The sequence below is a fragment of the Seriola aureovittata genome, chromosome 5, assembly GCF_021018895.1.
Source record: "Seriola aureovittata isolate HTS-2021-v1 ecotype China chromosome 5, ASM2101889v1, whole genome shotgun sequence".
Taxonomy (NCBI): Eukaryota; Metazoa; Chordata; class Actinopteri; order Carangiformes; family Carangidae; genus Seriola; species Seriola aureovittata.
In genome coordinates this window covers 29,142,017-29,164,960 of record NC_079368.1, presented here as the reverse complement: position 1 = coordinate 29,164,960, position 22,944 = coordinate 29,142,017, and the positions used below count along the sequence as shown (strand labels likewise).

Below are 22,944 nucleotides of genomic sequence, written 5' to 3'. Positions count from 1 at the left end.
CCCCTCTGTGCTGCCCATATGTCAAAGTCTTTGTGCTTTTCAAGACAGCGAGGCGACAGAAGGAAAAAAAACAGCTGGATCCAAGGATTCCTGCTAGCGGCTCCGCTAGCTGTTTCATCCCCCAGACCAGCCACTTCTCCTCGGCCGCCTCTCTTCGACAAGGTACGGTATCATAAAACTCTCCTTTGTCCAAGGAGGGACCGCGCCTCGTGCCGGACCGGGCTCGGTTTTACCTGAGCTTTCTGTTCTGACCCAGTTTTCCAGCTGCCTGGCTAACGTTAGTCACCTAGCTTCCACGTTAGCTGCTCCGGAGCTAGCTGAGCTAATTAGCTTCCTGCTGCTACGTGAGCAGGTAAGAGCGGATTAAATCAGCTGTGAGCAGGAACGAGGAGACAACAAACCGACTGAAGTCTCTGTGTTTTCACTGTTTTCATCTGTAGAGACTGAAATAAAGCAGCTTCATTAGCTGCTGGGAGTCTGTTAGTTACCAACTCTTAACTAGTAACTGGTCTAGTGTCAAATAAACCTTTTAATTATAGAGATGTGGTGTCAGATGTTATTTTATTTTTACTTTCATCAGGCTGTAGGTATTTTTCATTCAGAAATTATAAGTAGATATTCAGCAAAATAACAACCATAAGCACATAATTATAAAAGCGATGCAATGATTAGTCGATGAATGATTATTTCTTTGGTTCCAGCTTCTTAATTGTGGATATTTTCTGTTTTCTTATGATCTTCTGAATGTTTTTTACTAATTTGAAGGCGTCACCTTCACCTGTGAGAAACTGGGACAGACATTTTTTTCACTGTTCTCTGACATTTATTATCAATTAATCCAGAAAATCAAAGTGATAGTAAGTCCAGCCTTAAATCATATCATATACACCTTATATAATATATATATATTACATATCCTGAATTTCCCCTGGTGGATAAATAAAGTATCTATGTGTAAGTTCTTCTAAGTTTCTTCCATCACCAGTAACATCCTGAATCTGTGCGTTTTTCTTTATTGCTTTCACTGCTCAGTCTGTCACATTAAAGCTTCACATACAGTTCAAACATCACGATACAGTAAATAAATGTTCATTTATTGATCAAACAAACCGCTCAGAGCAGTAACACCACAAACATGTCAAACCGAAACTAAGAGAATTCATTTTATTCATTTTAAACACACTTAGCTTTAAGATGTTTGTTTGGAGACACAATGTAGAGAAATATTAAAACTCTACGATCATTTCTGATCCTGACCAATCACAATCCAAGAGCCTCATCAATAACCACGCCCCTTAGCTATGTGGCATTTACACCTCTGCGCTTTTCCCCTTCGTGATAATCATTTATCGTATAGACGTGTCGTTTCTAATGAAGGTGGTCTTCAGCTCAGGTGACGTTGCCCAACGCTGTTTTAAAATCCTGCAGAAAAACCATCATGTTGTTATTTAAATATTTTATTATCATTTATTTAAAAACGATCGTCCGGCCCTTTAAACCTGGGCGAGAAGGTTTTCTAAATAACTGGATATAAACCGTGTCTATAATGAAAACACTTTGCTTTACAACCGTCTGAGTTTCTTCATGCGGCTGCAGATGAAATGTGACTCATGGAGCCTGATGTCGGTGTTTGATGCCATGACACTGATTCGCCGTGAAGATGACCGAGTGAAGCCGCAGCGCCGTCCACGCCACGCTGATGAGATTTAAACCGGCCTCCGTCCAGGCTGCAGGTCTTAATGCCTGTAATCAGGTTTCCATGTGATCTGAATCACAGCCTCAAACTGTGAGAGAGAGAGAGAGAGAGAGAGAGAGAGAGAGAGAGGACGAGTTTACACTGTAAATATTTTCAGGTTAGAAGTTAAAAAGTTCTGGTTCCGAATAGAAACGTCTCGTTAATCAGCAGTTTATTTATTTTAATGAACCTGTTGTTACTCTGAATGTGACTGAGCAGGTTTCTTCCTGATTCTGAAAACATCATAATATAACATTTAATATAATATAATTAATAAGTGTAGATCTTATATTAAATCATGAATTGGATCAAACGGCTTTCTAACCTGAGGCTTCTCCAGACTCTCTGCTCCACTGTTTTAACTTTCTGTGTCTCAGGTGTGACGCTCACCTTTCCCTCACACACCTGTAGCTGTTAGACGTCACGCAGCAGAGAGGCCACAGTGACGTCAGGAATCATCGGGCTTTTATTTCTGTTTTCACTGGAAAAATAATTAGAAATAACCACAACGCTTACAGTGCTGATAATACACACTGTAATAATACACACTGTAATAATACACACTGTAATAATACACACTGTAATAATACACACTATAATAATACACACTGTAATAATACACACTATAATAATACACACTGTAATAATACACACTATAATAATACACACTATAACAATATACACATTATAACAATACACATTATAATAATACACATTATAATAATACACATTTTAATAATACACACTATAACAATACACAACAAAGTGACACATTTTACCTTTATCAAAAAAATGGATTGATATTGAACGTGGACATGTTACAATTTTGATTATATGTCAGTTACTTTCTGCTTATTGATCAGACGGATCCTGATTTAAATAATTTTTTTAAACTATTTATATAGACGATATTTCATGTTTGACTTTATTTGTTCGATGAGAAAAGGGTTTTATTTATATGTTTCCTTTAAATTAAGGTTTTGTTCTACTGAACGATACAGAACGATATGATATATTGTGATTGAGGAACGAGTTTTCATTTGATTTTCAACGACAAAAATATAAAAATGATGATGATGATGATGATGATGGTTTTTGTTGGGTTCCCAGTTTCCTGTTCCTTTACGTCTCTGCAGCCGCACAACGCTTCAGTTACGATCTGTTGTTGTGACACATTTTAAGTTTATCCAAAAACTTCCATCTCCTGTGATTTGAATAATATTTCAGTTAATTGATCAGTCGTCCTTCTGCTCAAAGTGAAGCATCAGAAAAAGGTGTCATGTTGTTACTGGTGCTGAAACTCGAGCATCGTATCGACAGCAGTGACTGACCTGAGATCTGCATCGTGCTGTTTCAGTGAAGCTGCTGATCACGACACGACGTGCAGCTTGTTGCTCGGATCATTTCAAATGTTCAGTTTTTATCTTTTTAAGGGAGAAAATGTCAGTAACAGTAGAAGCTGTTAGATTAGAGATACTTTAAATATGGAGTCTAAACAGGTCTGAAGAACCACGTTAAACAAAGATCACAGGTTGAATTAGATTGAGTGTAACTGGTCTCTGATTGGGAGTCTGTTTCCAGGAACCAGTAGGACCAGCTCAGACCGACAGACTCCAGAGACGCCGCTGATCCTCGTGGTTGTGAGACAACGACTAGGTCCAGCTCCTCCATTTCTATTTTTAACACCAGTTCAACAAACAGGAAACGACGTGTGACGCCACACTGACTTCTTCTTCTTCTCCTTTCTGGTGACTTCACCTGAGGGACGAGTGAAGACACTCACACTGGGGTCGTCTCTTTCCTCCAGAACAACGTTTCATCTCGGATTGTTTTTGTGTCTCGCCGCCTGGAAAGATTTGGACTCGTCAGCTGTTCACATAAACAGAGAGAACAGACGTCCTCCTCCTCCTCCTTCCTTTTTTTTGATCCAGTCTTATTTTTGATGTCGGGTTTCAGGCCTAAACTGTTGTTATCAAGGACGTCAGGCCTCCACTGTTTCTCAAAGCTGCAATCAGAGGTTTTTATTTTGACCGGTTCAGGTCTGCGGTCGCTCCCACACAGTCTGAAAACAGCTCGTACACTGAAGCTCAGCGTTCTGTTTCTCATTGAAACATAAATTCAACTTTTATTCATTTGAAAATATAAAGACAAATCTTAGATTTTATTTAAAGCTCCATATTTTCTTCTTCTGTGTTTTATTTGAAGTGTTGATCCATCAGAAGATATAAAAACCATCTCAGTGTAGTTTTACATCTCCTCTCTCAGGCTTCTCTCTGGAGCTCTAGTAACAACAGGTCTGTGAGCCAATCAGAAGAGAGGAGGCTCTGAGCCTCTCTTCTGATTGGCTGACTGTTTTCTGAGTGATCCAATAAAAATAAAGCAGATTTCAGGTAAAAACACTCAGAGAAACCAAATCCTGCAAGGTTTGGATGGTGGGTCCAGGTGGGCGGGGCTTGGTGACTGCTTTGTTGTGACATCACAAAGTTCCAGAAGTCCTGACGGCTGGTTTTAAGGCTCAGTTTCTGAATACAGGCTGTGTGCATTTCTCTGTGGACTGAGGCTTTGATACTTTCACAGTATTAATATAGAAGCTAGAGCTGATCTATAATCTATAATCACACTACACATGGACACAGACCTTTACACTGGAGGAGCTTTAATGTCTAAAATCTGAAACATTATGGTTTAAATTAGATTTTCAATCCAAATATTGGTGAAGAAGATGAAGAACACGTTTCAGTCGAGACGTCATATTCAGTCATAAGTTCCAGATTCTCCAAAGTTTTGTTGTCGTATAAATTGAATCTCTTTCAGACGAGTCCGTGGTTTGGAAACATCTCTTTGGGCGTGGACGACTTGTGATAGGCGTTCAGGTTTTATAGACTAAACAGTCTTACAACAAGTAAATAAACAATAACTAGAATCACCTCCTCGTGGTCGTATCCCTCCTCCACTCAGACTAGCCTCAGGTTTCATCCCTGTTTATCCACAGTCATAAAATATGAAGCATTTGTCATCAGAGTTTAGTTTTGGTCACCAGGGTCGGGTCCTGGTCTCGTGTTGATCCAGGTTGCGTGCTGCGTCTTTAAATCTTGAACGGTCTCTGATTAGTGCTGATTATCCCGCTGTTGTTGCCTTTGATCTCCACGGCTCAGGCGCTTTAAACACTTTAAAACCTGCAGAAACAGGATTTGACTTTGTTCAAACGGTTCGTTTTAGATTCAGATTCAACGTGGATTCTGTCATTTCCACAGTTTCCTCTTTATTCACAGAGCTGCAGTTTGTCTTCAGTCACAGAAAGTTGAACAATAACACAGAAAACACACGTTTTCAACAGGACCGGACTCAGTTTCCTGCAGCTACTTCCTGTGTTTTATTCCTGCTGATCATATCACTGCAACGTTAAGACCCAAAAATCATATGAGTGTTTCAGGACGCGGCAGAACATTGTGGCTTTTATTAAAGTGTGTTTTTCAGACGGTTTGTGCTAATACAGATGTTGTGGTGTGACTTGTTTGCAGCTGGGCGTGAGGCTGATGATGTGGTGTGAAGATGGAGGCTCCTGAATACCTGGACCTGGATGAGATCGACTTCTCTGATGATTCAGTGGTCAGTACGACGTGGCGGCGAGTCTGATGTTCACATGCAGCTGCGTGAATAAGACGTAGTAAACTGTAGTGACACAAACAAAGCGCCACAGTTAGCGTTGATCTTAGCATTAAACGCTGGCTAACCAGCTGCTGCGTCATCGTGTGTGATGGGCCTGTGCAGTTGCACAGTTTGCAATGACTCCTTGAACGCCTTTACAGTTCACTGCTGCTGCCCCCAAACCCCCCTGTGGGGCCCCTGATGACGTGTGCTGTAGCTGGTGTCTACTGATTCCCTGTATGTGAGGCGTTTAGGGAACATCTGTATATTTCAGCGTCTACCAGTAGTTTTCATTTGAGGCGTTATAGGGCATTTGTAAATGTTGCATCTAATAATAGTCTGCAGGTGAGGCGTTTAAGGGTCATCTTTAAATTGTAGTACCTACCAATAGCCTGCATGTGAGGCGTTTAGGAGACATTCGTAAATTGTAGTATCTGCCAATAGCCTGCATGTGAGGCGTTTAGGGGATGTTTTAAATTATAGTATCTTCTTATAGTGTACTTGTGAGGCGTTTAGGAGACATCTGTAAATTGGAGCGTCCACCGATAGTCTGCATGTGGGGGGGGCTTCTATGGGTTTATTTGCTTGGGGGCCCCCCAGAGTCAAGGGTCACCACTGAGTATATCACAGTGAGTTTCAACAGCAGCTCAAACTGCAGCCTCCACACTGACCATGAAGTTGATTCAACATGTCTGTGAAGCAGAAAACGATCTTCATGAAGGGAGAGTCCAGAGAAGCTGCGTTAGCTTCAGTTCTGTGTGTAAAACTGGAAACTGAGCGTTTAATTACACAGCTGTGACCTAACTGCTTCATGCTACAGTCTGTCTCAGAGCAACAGAACAATGAACTCATATCTAAATATAACTGCTGTGCACAGCCGGTCCTCTAACGTGTCTCGCTCTGGTCCTGCAGTATTCTGTGACGTCTCTGAAGAGCATCCCAGAGCTGTCGAGGAGGAGCGATGGTCCGGCTGAGGAGAGACCAGGTACCTGAAGTATCCTGAAGATAGAACTGTTTTTACCCTCTTCTCATCTGAACCTAGAACTGTGCAGAGTCTGATGTCCTGATCTCCCTCCATCTCTCCTCCTCCCGCAGCTCCAGCCATCAACTGGAGTCGTGGCGTTTCCTCCCACGGTGGCGGGGGAATCAAACCCACGGGGCTCGCCGAGGTCCACAGTAAGTTCCGGCCGGTGAAGAGGGTCTCCCCTCTCAAACACCAGCCAGAGACGACCGACTCAGACTCTGATGGGAAGCTCCAGGGTCAGGGGCCGGGTCTGGGGGAGCCGGGGGAGGGCAGCAAAGACGACCCCGGCTCCGACAAGCCGACTCACGCCTCCTCCACCTCCTCGGACGGGCCGGGGGGGAAGGTGAAGGGCCTGGGCGGCGGCGGCGGTGTGGTTGGAGGGAACAACCCTCAGGCTCTGTTCGGGGAGCTGGAGCACTACGACCTGGACATGGACGAGATCCTGGACGTGCCTTATATCAAGTCCAGCCAGCAGATGTCCACGCTGCCTCGCGTCCCCCACGACAAGCGCTCGGTGACGGGGAGCAACCTGGGGGGGGGCACCCTGGAGAGGAACCGTGGGGGAGGGCTGAAGAGCTCCGCTTTATCCCACAACGAGCCTCTGAGCCTGGGCAGCAGCAGCTCACAGACTCCGGTACAAAACACAGTCTTTAATACAAACATACGCAGAGCCCTTTGAAACTGTGGCAGGAAACTTGTGGAAGGCCTTCAGAATAAAAGCATGAAAGAAAAGAGGCTTTTAATTACTCCAGATGTGCAGTATTTAACTGCATTTAATTGTTAAACCAGTGAAATGGAAGCAGAGACACACTGGAGACATTGACTTTAAAGAACTGACAGTAAATGATCAATATGTTACTCAGTGTGAAACTGGTAGAAGTTTTGCTTTGCTTTTTTCCCTGTGCTGTTAAAGCTCCATGTTTTCTTCTTCTTCTATGTTTTATTTGACATAAGACATTAGAGAGCAGGCTCTGAGCCTCTCTTCTGATTGGCTGACTCTTTTCTGAGTGATCCAATAAAAATAAAGCAGATTTCAGGTAAAAACACTCAGAGAAACCAAATCCTGCAAGGTTTGGATGGTGGGTCCAGGTGGGCGGGGCTTGGTGACTGCTTTGTTGTGACATCACAAAGTTCCAGAAGTCCTGACGGCTGGTTTTAAAGCTCAGTTTCTGAATACAGGCTGTGTGCATTTCTCTGTGGACTGAGGCTTTGATACTTTCACAGTATTAATATAGAAGCTAGAGCTGATCTATAATCTATAATCACACTACACATGGACACACACCTTTACACTGGAGGAGCTTTAAAGTTTTCACCTTTGTCCAATCAGCATGCAGTATTTCTTTGGGCTTCTGTGTCAAGTATGAACTTTATAAATGAATGCTTTAATCAGCTGTGATGTGTGTTGTGCAGTACTGTGTCCTGTCTCCGGTGAAGTGGTCGGACCTGAGGAAGTCCAAGTCGATGGACCCGGACCTCCACCACCTGCACCGCCCCCCGGCAGGAGGAGGTTACCAGCCGGAGCTGCTCTCCTCCGGACTCCTCAGCTGCTCGTCCTCCCTCTCGTCTTTCTCCGACGCAGGTGTGTCACCGCTGCTTCCTCTCTTTTCTCATCCTCTCTTGATGAACAGGAGTAAATATGACGGCGTCATGTGATGTCATGTGACTTCCAGACAAGCTGCTGTCGGCGCGGGTTTACCCAGACTCCCAGGCCCAGAGGCCGGGTGTGGAGGCTGCGGGGGGCCCGGGGCTGATGTTCTCCCTGCCGGGGTGCAGCGTGAGCAGGCAGGACGGCTCCAAGCCCTGGGCTGCCGGACCGGGAGGAGGAGGAGGAGCAGGAGGAGGAGGAGGAGGAGGAGGTGCAGGAGGAGGCGGGGGGCCGAGGGGGTTCGGAGGAGGTGGAGGAGCAGGAGCGGAGGTGGATGAGGAGACGAAGAAGAACCAGAACATCATCAACATCGTGAGAGAGGGACAGATCTCCCTGCTGGTGAGTGGGGGAGGGGCCACGCTGAAACACTGACCAATCAAAGAGCAGAACCACATGTAATGTTTTATCCTCCTCCTCCTTCTCCTCCTCCTTCCCCTCCACCTCTCCTTCTCTTGTTTTTCATCCACCCTCTTCTTTCCTCCTCCTGTCTTCTTGCTGCTCCTCTTCCTCTCCTTTCAACACATCTTTCTCCTTTTCCTTTTTCTCCTCCTCCTGCTTCTCCTCCTCTTCCTCACCTCCTTCCTCTACTCTTCTACCTCTACTGTTCCTCTTTTACCTCCTGCTCCACTTCCTCCTCACCTCCTTCCTCTACTTGCTCATCCTCCTCTTCCTGTTTGTCCCTCTTCACTTCTTCCTCCGCCTCCACTTCTTCTCCTTACTCCTCCTCCTGTTTCTCTTGCATATGCTCTCCCCCCTCCTCCTCCTCCTCCTCCTCCTCCTCCTCCTCCTCCTCCAGCCTCACCTGGCAGCAGACAACCTGGAGCTGATCAGAGACGAGGACAGGAACAACCTGCTGCACATCTCGGCCTGTCAGGGTCACGCCGACTGTCTGCAGCACCTCACCTCTCTGATGGGGGAGGACGGCCTCAACGAGCGCAACAACCAGCAGCTCACCCCCGCAGGCCTGGGGGTCAAGGTGTGTGTGTGTGTGTGTGTGTGTGTGTGTGTGTGTGTCTGTGTGTGTGTGTGTGTGTACAAGTTTAAAAAGTCTCAAAGAATCATTGATAAAATAAAAATAATAATCTGAGCTGCTGCTCGACGTCTTTGTTCAGAAATCTGCTTCACGAGGAAATGCAGCCCTCTGATTGGCCGCTGGCAGCTGCTCAATGATGTCATACGTCCGATAAACTGATGTAAACTTGTGCATCAGCTCCTGTTTTCTCTGCCCTGCAGTGGAAACCAGGCTCTTGATTGGCTGCCAGACAGGAAGTGTGTTATCTCGAGACAAGCTGGGCAGCTGTGTGCTGATTCCTGATTGGCTTTTATCAACAGAACTGTTGTTTAGTCACGCAGATTAACGGGATGACTGATTTACAACTGTGTGTGTGTGTGTGTGTGTGTGTGTGTGTGTGTGTGTGTGTGTGTGTTTCAGAACGGTCATCTAGAGTGTGTGAGGTGGATGGTGAGTGAAACGGAGGCCATCGCAGAGCTGAGCTGCACCAGAGAACATCCCAGTCTGATCCACTATGCAGCCCGCTATGGACAGGTAACACACACACACACACACACACACACACACACACACATGAACAAGCTGGAGCCTCCACAAGTCCCTGAAAAGTGAAGTCTTTAAATTAGAGCAGCTGATGTTCCTGTCACGTTTCATCATTTAAAGCAAATTTAAACTGTGTGTGTGTGTGTGTGTGTGTGTGTGTGTGTGTGTGTGTGTGTGTGTGTGCGCGCAGGAGAAGGTGTTGCTGTGGCTGCTTCAGTTCATGCAGGAACAGGCGATCTCTCTGGACGAGGTCGACCAGCACGGAAACACGGCCGTGCACGTGGCGGCTCAGTACGGACACCTCACCTGCATACAGGTACGTACGGTATCCGCCTAACCATCCCTCCGTCACTTCACCTCAGCAACCTGCTGTTACCGTGGTAACACCATCCGACATGCAGATTTTTTAACTCTTTTCTTCTTATATTCTTCTTCTCTTTTCTTCTGTCGGGAGTTTAAAGACGTTTCCAGCTCATGAAACTGACGTGAACTGTTCGTAAAGTCGTTGCTGTATTCACATATTTTAGTTTAAAGTTCTGTGTCATCTGTGATTAAAATAAATGCTTAAGTTTTGTATATTGTGAAAATGATAAACTACAAATGATTAAAAGTAAAAAAAAATGAAGATTAGAAATAAAATATCCCGTGACCTTTAGTGACCTTTAGTCCCCTGAGGGGTCGACGTCTGTGAATCGTCTCGGCGACGATGGTGTTCTGCTGCTTTCACTTTCTCTGTTCCGACTTATCAAGACAAAACATCAACTTCTTCTAAAACTGAGTTTCACCCGCTGAAGCTCGTTTCCCTGCAAAGTGTTTTCTACACACACACACACACACACACACACACACACACACACACACACACATCCGCTGCAGGAGAGGCGGATGTTATCAGTCCTGTCTGCTTCCTGTTGGCGAGCCAGTCCCACAGTCCAAATACTGATGGTTAATGATCTGCTATTACTTCAGCGGAGCCAAGTAGACCTGCACTGTGTGTGTGTGTGTGTGTGTGTGTGTGTGTGTGTGTGTGTGTGTGTGTGTGTGTGTGTGTGTGTGTGTGTGTGTTGGATATAATAACGTTAGCGTGCGTGTGTGTCTGTGTGTTCAGACTCTGGTGGAGTACGGCTCTAACGTGACGGTCCAGAACCAGCAGGGCGAGCGGCCTTCCCAGAGTGCCGAGCGGCAGGGACACACCACCTGCGCTCGTTACCTGGTCGTCGTGGAAACCTGCATGTCTCTGGCCTCGCAGGTCGTTAAACTCACCAAGCAGCTGAATGAGTAAGTTACAATGTTTTTACTGTTGTAGTTACAGTCTGCGTCACCATGACTGTTGTTACAGATGTTACAGATGTTTTTAAAATGTTGATTGAATTATTGATTCTGTTGATTCAAACTGTTTCCAGTTTAAACACTTTTATTGTTTTTAATTAAAGTAGTTAATGTTATCAGTATGTTCAGAGTCTTTGCGCCTGAACACAGTTTCCTGCAGCAGCTTCTCTCCTGTTACATCAGGTGGGTTTGGGTTCTTCTTGTGCTGGTCGGAAGGTCAAAGGTCAACCTCACTGTGACATCATAATGTTCTGTAAAAACACCTCAGGCCATTAATCAGCTCTGTTACTCAGGAAGGAAGGAGAGTGACCGTACTTCCTGGTTGGCGGAGGGATACAGCGGTGAGGCGGTGATTGTAGTTATTGTCCGTCCCTGTCGCGCCCCCTGACTCCCCCCGGAGAACTTAAACTCTACAGGTGTCGGTTGTTTGATGTTCTGACGCTCTGACTCGTCGTCTCTCTGAAGTGAAGCAGGTTGGTGCGTTTGTTTTCTCCACCTTGACACTTTGTCTGTGTGTGTGTCTGTCGTGCAGACAGGCAACAGAGAGGATGGCTCTACAGAAACAACTGCAGAGAGTCATGGAGCCCAACAAGGCCGAGGGGACGCCTTCCCGCTCTCCCAGGTAACACACACACACACACACACACACACACACACACACACACACACACACACACACACACACACACACACACACAGGGGGAGGGAGGAGGGAGGGAGGGTGTGTGTGTGTGTGATAATTAACATACACGTTAAAACGATGTAAGAGTAAAGGAACACCCTTTGTCTCCCTCTCTGGACTCCAGCTCCCATCAGCCCTCAGTGGAGGCGTGGCCAGAGATGATGCTGACGGCGGAGGGGACTCCGGGTGACGGTCACTGGCTGGTCCGTCAGGGAGGGGTGGGTCAGGACTCTGTGCTCAGGCAGCTGCTGGGGAAGGACGTGCCGGAGACGCTGTGTCCCAGGGAGAGGCTGCCTCTGTCGGGCGGCCTGAGCAGAGAGGGCCCCTGCGGCGCCGGGGCCCCCGGGGGCCGCAGGACGGGGCTGGTGGAGAGGAGAGAGCTCAAACTGGCGAGACTCAAGCAGATCATGCAGCGCTCCCTCAGCGAGTCGGATTCAGACGGTTACCCGCCAGAGGAAGGAAAGAACCAAGGAGCCACGCCCTCAAGCACTCTGCGACCTGATAGGCCGTCCCACCTGCCAATCACAGAGGAGGATCCGGTGTCGAACCACCTCCATTTGATGATGAGAAAGCACCTCCCCGCCTCCTCCTCCTCCTCCTCCTCTTCCTCAGCTGAGAAGAAGCAGGCGTTTTCTGTAAGTGGCTCCAAGTCGGTCGACGGCGTCGGTTATAACCCCTCCCCCACCTCCAGCGACCCCGAGGCCGCAGACGGCAAAACGCCAGACGCTTCCAGCGACCTCCACGACGCCGCCAACGGCCAGAAGGTCGCCACCAGCCCCAAGAGCGCCCTGAAGTCCCCGTCGTCTCGCAGGAAGACGTCCCAGAACCTCAAACTGAGGGTCACCTTTGACGAGCAGGTCCACAAAAGCTCCAGTCAGGAGGCGGAGCCAACCAAAGGGCATCATGGGAAGGAGAGGACTCCAACGGGAAGCTCGGAAAGCAAGCGTCCGTTTGGGACGTTCCGCTCCATCATGGAGACGCTGAGCGGAAACACAAATCACAACAACAACAACAGCAGCGGCGGCGGCGGGGGTGGCGGTCCATCGGGCTCTGCTGTCAAACTGCCCACCTGTCAGAACTCACCTGGCAGGAAGTCGGAGAGTAAGAGCAGCCCGGGGGGGGCCAAGAGCAAGAGCAAAACCAGTAACGTCTAACCACCCCAGTGCCTCCTGACGGGCAGAGAGCGAGCAGCAAGAGGCAGGGATCATGGGAAATTTATCACCCGTCACCTGATTTTAAATATGTCGTGTGTTTAAAGTCGAACCACTTCCTGTCGGCGTCATAGCAACAGGTCGTACACGGGAGACGTCAGACACTCGGTGGTCGCAGAGATAAACCAGCATCACAAACTGTTTCCACGAGTCCGAACCCAAAGAAAAACTTTCTCCATCAGGCGACGTGAAGATTAATATATTTAAAAACATGATTTAATATAATTTACAGTGTCATTAAAACACGACACAAATACATTTGAATATGAAATGAAAATGCGTCGCATCACGACACGAAAACTAAATGAAGCGATAAAAGACAGAATAAAACTTCAAGTGACGAAATCCCGCGTGATTTCAGATCAACGAGACGAGACTGGAGTTTTTTTTTTTGTCTCTTCAGCTTCAGTTTGTGTTTCTGCGTCGAGGTGGAAACGCTGACGCCGCCGAGGCTTGTGTTTGTTTTGGAAACAGTCACATCAGCTGATTACAAGCCGAGCGGGTCTCGTAAACAGAGTGTTTACGACCTGTCGTCCTGCCAGCCCCCCCCCCCCCCCCCCCCCCCCACCCCCCACCACCCGCGCACCACATGTTTGTTCATAACTGATCGTCCAGATGTGTCGATCCACATCTGTCCTCACATCACCGCCACATAAACACTAGTTAGATTTTAAATAATGAACTCCAAACACACGTTTAACCTCCGTGACGAACAGCTGGATTTCCTCTCACTTCTTTTCTTCTTCTGTGGTTTTCATACGTGTTTAGTACAAAGTTTCTCATGGTCTTTGCCTCGGATGTTTGACTCTTGACAGACAGGAAGTGAAGGCTCTTATTTTGTCACTGCACAGCGAAGAAGAAGAAGAAGAAGCTGTGGAGGCGGAAGGATTTGTTTTTATTGACGGACTGGATGAAGGTTGTTTGTGTGTTAATCGGCGTCCTGCAGAAACCTCACATCTCCATCACACAGTTGATCGTGCAGCTGCGGCGTCGTCACAATGAGTTTGTGTCTGATACTAAAACATTCCCAGAGTTCAGTTCAGTAACCGAAACAAAACAAGTGTCACAACCTCATCAGTGTGTGGAGATACAAGGTTTCTGTTCCTCTGTTACTGTACTCTGAACCACACTACAGATGAACTTATGAGTTATTAGTATTTATGTTTATGCACACAGTTATGATTTTGAAATGTTTTTAAAATGTGGTTATAATCATGCACGTGGTCAACGTGCACCAGCACAACAAGTACTTCTAAAACCACTGTATATATACTGTAGTAGTATTTAATTTTCTGTTTGTTTTTTACATTATATTCCACACGATTTTTTATTTTTATCTCCATGGTATTATCTATGCAGTATTTTTGGCATGAAGTAGACGTTAGTTGTGCGGCGTGTCGGAGACGTGAGGTCACAGCGGCCGACACACGGGCCCGTCGGCTGACAGACACGTTTCAGTTCGAGGACTTCTACGGCGTTCACGAGATTCTTAAAGCTTGAAACACGAGACTGAGGCTGAAATCTGAAGCGACACACCGACACTTAGGAGTTAATCTCTCCTCAGCCGAGCGAGCGGCACAGAATCTCTTAAAAGGTTTTCTTAGTTCAGGAAAAAAGAAATTTACAGCAGTGGAAGAGATTTCACAGCTGTAAAATCCTACCGTTTCCATGGAGACCGTTTGTTTGATGCCATTAGCAGCTGTGACGCCTGCGAACGTCTGACCTGTGAGACGGCCAGAAGGAAGGAAGGTGGAGTGATCACGGATCAGAAACTGATAGCTGATCAGATCAGATCTATAGAGCAGAAATCAATTCCTGTAAGTGACTCCTGACTTTCAGATGAGGAGGAAACAGAGAATCAGAGAAATCTGAAGGACTGTTTTTATTTTAAGGAAACTCTTAAGGTGTTTTGAGCGACCGGCCGCAGACTCTCAGTCTCTGAGTGACAACAGATATTAAAACCAGATTAAAGACATCCTGATCATTTCAGGTTCACAAACAACAGGCGATCAGTTATAATCAATACCTTTTTATCAGTTAGAAAAAGCTGCTCTTATCTGCAAAGACTCACTAGCTCCCCCAAGAGGCCGCAGCCCTCATCACAGCTCCCCGCACACACAGGCTGAACAGAGCCGACAAGCAGAGGTCCCCGTCCAGCACGAGGGAGGCGTGGCCTGTCGGCGCGGCCTGTCGGCGCCTCTGTGGTCCAGAGCGTCGGATTCAAATCCTTCAGAGATTTTCTGTCTCTTTAAGAGTTTGATACGATGATTTGATCCTTCAGGACCGACCTCTGTGACGTGTTTAAAAACCAAAGACTGGAAGGAAACGACACTGAATCTCACGGCAGCTCGTTCAGTTTCACCACTAATGAGGCGGGAACCTCCTCCTGCCGCCACTTTTAGTTTTAATGTGTGTGTGAGGTGAAAACACAGATTACAGCCTCGGCTCTGGGTCACGTCTGTCGTGTTTCTGACGCACGTTCATACAATCCCTGTTACTGGTCCGTTACTGGTCCGTTACAGGTCTGTTACTGGTCTGTTACTGGTCTGTTATTGATCTGACGCAGCAGGACGTCTCCAATCCAAACTTGTCAAACTTTCACATCAGTCTTTCTTTCACGTTCCTGTCCGTGGTGCGTTCATGAACCTGGAGTTTGGCTCAGTGAGACCTGGTTCCAATTCACCTTCAGTAGGTTCTGGTTCTGGTTCCGGAGGGTTTACCGTCTCCACTGATGCTGATTTGTTAAAGGAACAGTCCGACATTTTTGCGTCTTCTTTTTTTAATCAGTTTCCTCTTTGTGTGTCTCAGACCAGATACAGTACTCGGTCAAAAGTATGTGGACGCTTGAACATCCCGCCTCCACCTGAAGCTCAGTCGAACATCGAACCTTTTCTGAGTGGTGCTGGTTTTGTGCTTCATGTTGAAACAGGGACAAACACAAACGCTGTTCACATTAAACCCTACTTTTACAATCAGCTGTCGGTCGGACGTTTGGTTTGAGTGAGTTGACCTGATTGTTTAACCCTCGGACTGCTGGACGTCCCGGTTCCTGGGAGACGCTGTGGGCAGCAGGTCTGTTCTCATGGCTGCTGTCAGAAACCAGTCGGTGAGATAACGCTGATGTTATCGGAGAAGTCTTTGCCGTCTGGTTTGAGACTGCGCTGTGTAGAGATGACTCAGATCAGATTGTCCATGTTCTCCGTGGTACTGTGATTGAAAGTGATGATTTCTTTTGGAAGTATGGAAACCAAGTTGTCCGCATACTTTTGGCCATTGAGTGTAAGTCTGTAGTGGCTCCAAACCTCTCTGTTGTTTCTAAGTCTTCCACTTCACTCCCAGCTGATGTGAGCGACTGGTACCGACTGGGACCAGCTTAAATTCCAGTGACTCCAGTAAGCACTTTGGAAACATGGAAGGAGTTAAACACTTAAACAACGGCCTCATTTGGCTTCAACTTTGGTAACACTTTATTTTGTAGGTCTGAATTTCTTCTAGTAGTTTCTGAGGATGTTTCCTGTAAAGAACTTTGTAATTTAGATAAAAACTAAACAATGTTCAGTTGATTAATTCCTTTTAGTCTGGACGTGACAAAATAGAAGGAAAGTGTTTTTGTTTTTAGAAAATTCAACAGCTAATAATAAATCACTGAACGTTTCTCTATTTTCTTATAATTACTAAAAGAAAATTACTGTTTGTTTGGTTTTTTTTTTTTACAAGAAACTTTCTCTGAATTTATTCGTAAAGTTCAGATGTGTAAAATAAATGTTTTCCTCGTGCGGTTTTTCTTCAGATAATCAGTGTTCAGTCTGTGCGGTTGATTGTTTTTGAAATGCAGTTTATTATTTTTATTACAAGTGTCTTCATCATAACCACGCCCTCAGGACGAGGGGGAGGAGCTCGGCGGCTGTCGTCACCGTGGCGACGCTCACAGTGGAGACGAACTGAATCGTACCCGTTTGTTGTGTTTTTAATGAACTGTTCAGACGGACAGATGTTGACAGATGTTGCTGCATCGACTCAGATGTTTACTCAATGCAAAAAAAACCAATAAAATGAGACAATATCAGTGAAAGTTGGAAGAGACTGTTTTTATTTACTGACCATCGCCACGGAGACGGACGACGTCTCTCTGAATCAAACTGTCGTGAAGGTGGAAATAAACCGTTCGCTTATTTCCTCAGGTTTTATAAAGGTGTTTCTGTACCTGAAGACGCTGAATAAGAGCTTCACGATCAATATATTTATTATATATTATATATATATATATATTTTCAAAGCACTCAGAGCCTCCTCTCTTCTGATTGGCTCACAGACTTGTTGTCACTAGAGCTCCAGAGAGAAGGAGAGAGAGGAGATGTAATGTTTCATATCTTTTTATGGATCAACACTTTAAATAAAACACAGAAGAAGAAGAAAATATGGAGCTTTAACTTACTTTGCATGACTTTATTCTTCAGTATTGATACGTCCTTTTATTTGAGTCGTTTTTATCTTTTTGGAAAATCTTTGATTCTTAATTGATTCTGACTGAAGGTGCGTTTCCATGAACCTGCTTGATTTGAATTTGTGAACTTAAAAAACGAGAGGAGAAAACCCCGATTTATTCACGTAACATCACTGAATAAAAACACAGAACAGTCACAGTCGTGTTTTGTTGACTTTTCTAACAATATCGATTCTATTTTTCACAAAACACCTGTAGAAAAACCACCTCATGCGAGCGTTTAAAGTTTAGAGTAAATTCACTCGTTTTTAAGTTTGAAATTTCAAATTGTGCATTGAGCACATGTACCTGCTGACACTTAGCATTTATTAGCATTTATTAGCATTTATTAGCCTCCAGCTGGAGGATTGGGTGTTCGACTCTGAGGTTTCCTAACTTTAAAGTCAGACTCTGTTTATGTTGCTGGAACAGGAAAAGAATCAGATTTGAAACTTGATTAATTTACAAAGTTCAAAGTTAAGTTTTTCTAAACGTCTCCAGCTTCTTAAATATTAAATAAATTCGTCTTTACTTCCACTGGGACCTCGTCTAACAGGGTCGGATGCCCCCCCCCCCCCCCCCCTCAGGTCCCTGGACCCCGCTTTTGACCACGGCTGATCAAGATGGATGACGTGTGTGAATTGTGCTCTCTGGTAATTTAATGGACGATATATAACGGAGTGTATATTTATTTCCGCGCGCTTCAGCGGCATCAAAAACAGTCACTTAACGGCGCAGGATTTATGGTGTTTGGGAAGCAAATTGGCCTTTGATGGTTCCCACGCAGGGTCGGCTGCTTCCCCACGGAGCCTAATGGGGTTTGCTCTAATAGCGCCCCTCAATCATCGGCGCGAATATGAAACATGAGCTTCCCGGCTGACAATTAGCAAAACAACATAAAGAGAGACGAGGACGTGAAATGTTAGGAACGCAGGATTTATCAGGGTTTTCCAAACGCTCCTCGCCAGTTCATGTAACAAAAAACAAGAGCTATTTGTTTTGGTTTTTTTTCCCACCCTCCCTCCGTCTGCCTCCTCCTTTTCTGTGGGGGTGGTGCGGGGGGGGGGGGGGGGTAAGAGGGTGAAGTTAAACTGATAAATTAGACCTCATTTATTGGACAACAATTTGAGTCGATACCCAGGGGCCTCTGCTCTGCAGCGCGGACGAGGCTCCACAGCCGCTAATTGGTTCGCTCTGTGGATGGAGAGGGTGTTTGGAGAGGGGGGGGGGGGTGTTTAAGGGGGCCGGCGGGATGGGCGGGGCAGTCAGGACGAGCGGTGTGTTTGGGCGGCACTGATGCACACACACACACACACACACACACACAGGAGCGGTTGTCTTGCGGCAGACGTCTGCGGCGCACGCCACGAAAACAGACGAGACAAGCGCTTGATTTGACAGCCTGGGCGGAGGGGAGGGGGGGGCGGGGGGGTGGAGGAGTCATGTATAGATTTTTGTGTCTGTTGTTTTGGCTTATTTGTGTGCTTCTTTTACTCAGTCAATCAAATTTAATTGACACCGCTGGGCTGGGGCCGGGGGCCCCGCGCCATGCTGGGATGACAGGCCTTTAATGCCAACGAGCGGAGAGGAGGTTCTTCTGCCTGTGAAGGATGGGGGGGGGGGCGGGGGCTGAGGGTGACAATTCCTCAGCCCGTCAACAGTATTAATTGATGTAACGACAGCGATGATGGATACTAATAAATACAACCTTTAAGAAAAAAGGTAATTAGATGGCGTCCTGTGCGCCACCGCCGGTTCCAGCCTCGCTGATAAACACCATTCGTCTTCAGCGGAGGCCGTCAGAGCGACACGCCGTCGTTAGCATGCGGATCAAACTCCGCATTTGCATTTTGGCCTCAACAAGGAGGCGACGGAGCGTCGGGCAAGAATCAGTTCACACAGAGTCAAACTTCACCGTCCTTCATCATGACCCAGAACCTCCGAGTCCGCCTTCCCTCTCCCGCCAAACACGGGAACCTGTCACACCTCGCACCTGTCACGAAGCGTCCAATCAGGTGACAGACCACAGGTGACCGAGAGGAAGAGGAGCATTCACCCCTCCCTCAGGTAACCCTGCATCCAGACTCCAGGTCTGATGCGTTCAGGTAGACCGCTCGCCCGTCGTCCAACCAGGGAAACGAGGATCCCGAAGGTTCTGTAGGAGAATCATTACGACTTTATTTTGTCTGTTTAATGGAGAAACTCTATTCCAGCTGTGTTTGACCCACATCTGGATCTTCAGTCCTCAGATCAACAAGCCGAGGGAGACAACGTCTTCTGTTCTTCTTTTGATTGAGAGAAAATTACGTACTGTGCCTTTAAAACCTGGAAACTCGTCCGTCACACTTTTCCTTAGTGACGACGCCGATGACGATATTACGGATAGAAGTAATGGTGTTAAAAAGGAATGATCAGTTTTGGTTCAGGTTGAACTGAATGATTTTTCACTCTGTCGCATGAAACATTTTAAATTCATTTAATTTCTGTCGAAAAGAGAAAAACTTGAATTTCACGTGAGGAGTCGAAACTCTTCATTTAAACATCGATCAGAAATAATGACTGAAATCTTCAGGGTTTAAACTTCTTGAGTTTAAAGATCAGAATCTGTCGTTATCAAACATTTAACGTGATCAGAAAATATCAATAATGTTCCTGTAAATGAACCTTAGAGTCACGGCAGCGTTCAGTCCTGTGGTTTCACTCTTACCTTTGTGTTGATATTTGGATCTTTAAGGCGGCACGTTACAGGCGGAAAGGCGGCCTGTTTAAGGCGGCGTCTTTAAGCTGGCAACTTAATGGGGGCGTATTTAAGGTGGAATCTCTAAGGCGATGTCTCTAAGGTGGCGTGTATTAGCTTCTGTCTTTAAGCTGCTATCTTAAAAGTGGAGTGTTTAAGGTGGTATCTTCGTGGTGATGTATTTAAGGTGGTATCTTTATGATAGTGTGTTTAAGGCGGCATGTTTAAGGTGGTATTTTTCAGGCGGCATCTTTAAGGTGGCATTTCTAAGGTGGTGTTTATTACTTGCTGTCTTTAAGCTGCCATCTTAAAAGTGGAGTATTTAAGGTGGTATCTTTAAGATGGTCTGTTTAAGGCAGTTTCTTTAAGGTGGTATCATCATTAGCTCTCATACTTCGATGTGGTTTATTGTGTCTGTTTTCTTCTTTATCACTGAGGAGAAAGTGGCTGCACAATAATTAATTACATCAACATGTTTCATTATATTGTTGATCAGATCCACGGTTCGTGTTTCCATCAGTTGAGCCCGTTAGTGAAGTTCAGTCTTTATATGGTGACGGCAGTTTTTATAACTCGGCCGTCGTATCGGCAGGAAACAGCAGATAACATCAATACGACCATCAGCTGTAGTTAAATCACACGGAGGTTTAAAACTGATGAAGCTCAGAGACAGAAAACTGTTCATCACCAACAACAACCTGCAGGAGAAATGATTATTTTTACCTTCAGAGATTTCTGATGTTTCACTCTGTTTATCTCCAGTTTTCTGTCACAACGCTTAACGCTTAAAACTCGACACAAAAGAAATGAATAAATAAATAAGACATAGATAAACAAAAATGAATAAATAAATGATAAATAAGTTAGAAAAAATAAGAATAAACAAAATCAGCAATATCACTGTCAATGGAAAACGTTCATAAAACTCAAATAACCGTATTGACAGAAATGAGCAGCTTAATAAACATTTTTTATGTCGTTCAAGAGCATAAAACGTTTCACATTGCTTTAGTTATTTATATTTGTAGTTCATTTAGGTTTTTATGTATTTATCTTGTCTACATATTTCATTTCTACATTTCTACTTAGTTCCTCTATAATTTCACCTGAATCTCTTGATTTCCCCACACAGATATTTTAACATTCAATAACCTATCAATAATATAATGATGTATTTATTATAAAGCAATAATTATAATATTTGTATGTTTCCTCGTGTAAACTGAGTGAATTAGATTTATGTTAATTTGTTTGTTTGACTGGTTGTTGTTTATTTATTGTTTATTATTTCAATTCTGCTTTAATAAAATCAATAATGTTAATGTAATAATGTATCAATAGTATTTTATTATTACTATTAGGCAATGATCATAATATTTGTACGTTCAAATCTTTCCTCATGTAAACGACTTAAATTCAAGGCGTTTTTTTTTTTCTGTTACTGTCGTGCTTTAATACAATAAGTTCAATTCATCATTAGATATTGATTATTATGAGTTTGTTTGAGTAATGTTTGCTGTTTGTCTGCTGGCCTGTAGTTCCCCTGCAGGGGCAGCAGGGGGCAGCAGGGGGCAGCAGGGGGCAGCGTTACAGTTTGAAACCTCCAGCAGCAGCAGCAGCAGTTTTGCTCTTTAGCAGCCGTTTGGCATTTAGCTCCTCTGTCACGTAGTCGATTTAGTGGATTGTGAGCATGAAAACAGCAGCAGCACCTTGTTAAAGTGTTTGTTCGGCCTCCAGACTGTTTGTCCCCGGAGGACGGACTCACCGAGAGCACACGTCATGAATAACCTGCAGTAACCTGGTGTCTTATTTTAATTTTGCTGCCTCTGTAATTGACAGTGAGCTCAGTTTCCTCGTGAGCGCAGAAACAGTGTGTGACCCCGGAGACGAGGCCGATCGTTGATGATGTTCTGTAAAATGTCAGAAATACACGAGTGTTACACTCAAACAGATGATTGATTTTTTTTTTTTTTTTGTTGGTTTTCAGCTGAGATGTTCTTTAATAAACGGCAGCTTCTCTCCTCATAACTGAGATAACTGCAGAGAAACTAAACCTCTTTACAACGTGGGTCAGATGTTGTTCTCTACTCTACTCTGTTTACTGATACTGGATCTGGTATGTATATGTATATATGATGTACTAAGAGACGGGTTTTAAAGAACTCCTGAACTCCAGAACTGTCATGGAGGGGAAGCTCGAGCGTCTCCGGGACGTGATGCTCCTCATTGCGTGACAAACACCTGTGACACCTCCCTGTATAACATCTACGCTGGACCGGACCTCAGGACACGACCAAACTCGCTCTGCTAACTCTCTTCTGCTTCGAGTCCCGAGGGTTTGCTCTGAACCTGGAAAACCTGTCTTTAGTTTTTGTGAATCAAACACGTGGAATTATCTACACCTCGACATCCTCACCACACCTGCACGATTCAAGACGATGATCTCAAACCACGTCAAACCTCAGTGTGCGAATGTTTTCACTGAGTGTTGTTTTAACTCATCGTGGCAAATGAAGAAAACCTCAGTGGTGTTTGAGGCTTAAATAAATAAATAAATGAAATGAAATGAAATTGCTGGACGGCTGCTTCCACGTCTGGACATGAGCGCGACCGACCTTCCTGTTAAACAGACGGACAGTGCGTCGTCCAATCAGTGACGACCCTTGTCGACAGCAGGTACCAGGTACTTCTAACCTTTTCCGGGTCGGAGTTCATGTCGTTGTGTTTTTTGATTTGCGGTCGTGACTTGCGCTTCACGGCCGCTGCACCACACCCTCAGCAGGCCCAAGCAAGGTGACCTGGTCCTCCACCTTCATGTCACCGAAACTACGACAAACACAACTAAACTTTAACGCTAATGAAGAACCATCTGTTTTTAACCTTCAAGATGAA

General features: G+C 45.3%; 1 protein-coding gene across 1 annotated transcript; it reads left to right on the top strand.

Moving 5' to 3' along the window:
* On the top strand, positions 1-16,904 carry sncaip (synuclein, alpha interacting protein). The gene is made up of 12 exons (XM_056376824.1): positions 1-162; positions 5,257-5,344; positions 6,296-6,368; positions 6,479-7,041; positions 7,821-7,989; positions 8,081-8,394; positions 8,852-9,031; positions 9,488-9,601; positions 9,801-9,926; positions 10,719-10,888; positions 11,472-11,561; positions 11,746-16,904. The coding sequence occupies exons 2-12, from the start codon at positions 5,288-5,290 to the stop codon at positions 12,773-12,775; spliced, it is 2,886 nt and encodes a 961-aa protein (XP_056232799.1). The 5' UTR covers positions 1-162; positions 5,257-5,287; the 3' UTR covers positions 12,776-16,904.
* The last annotated feature ends 6,040 nt before the right edge of the window (positions 16,905-22,944 follow it).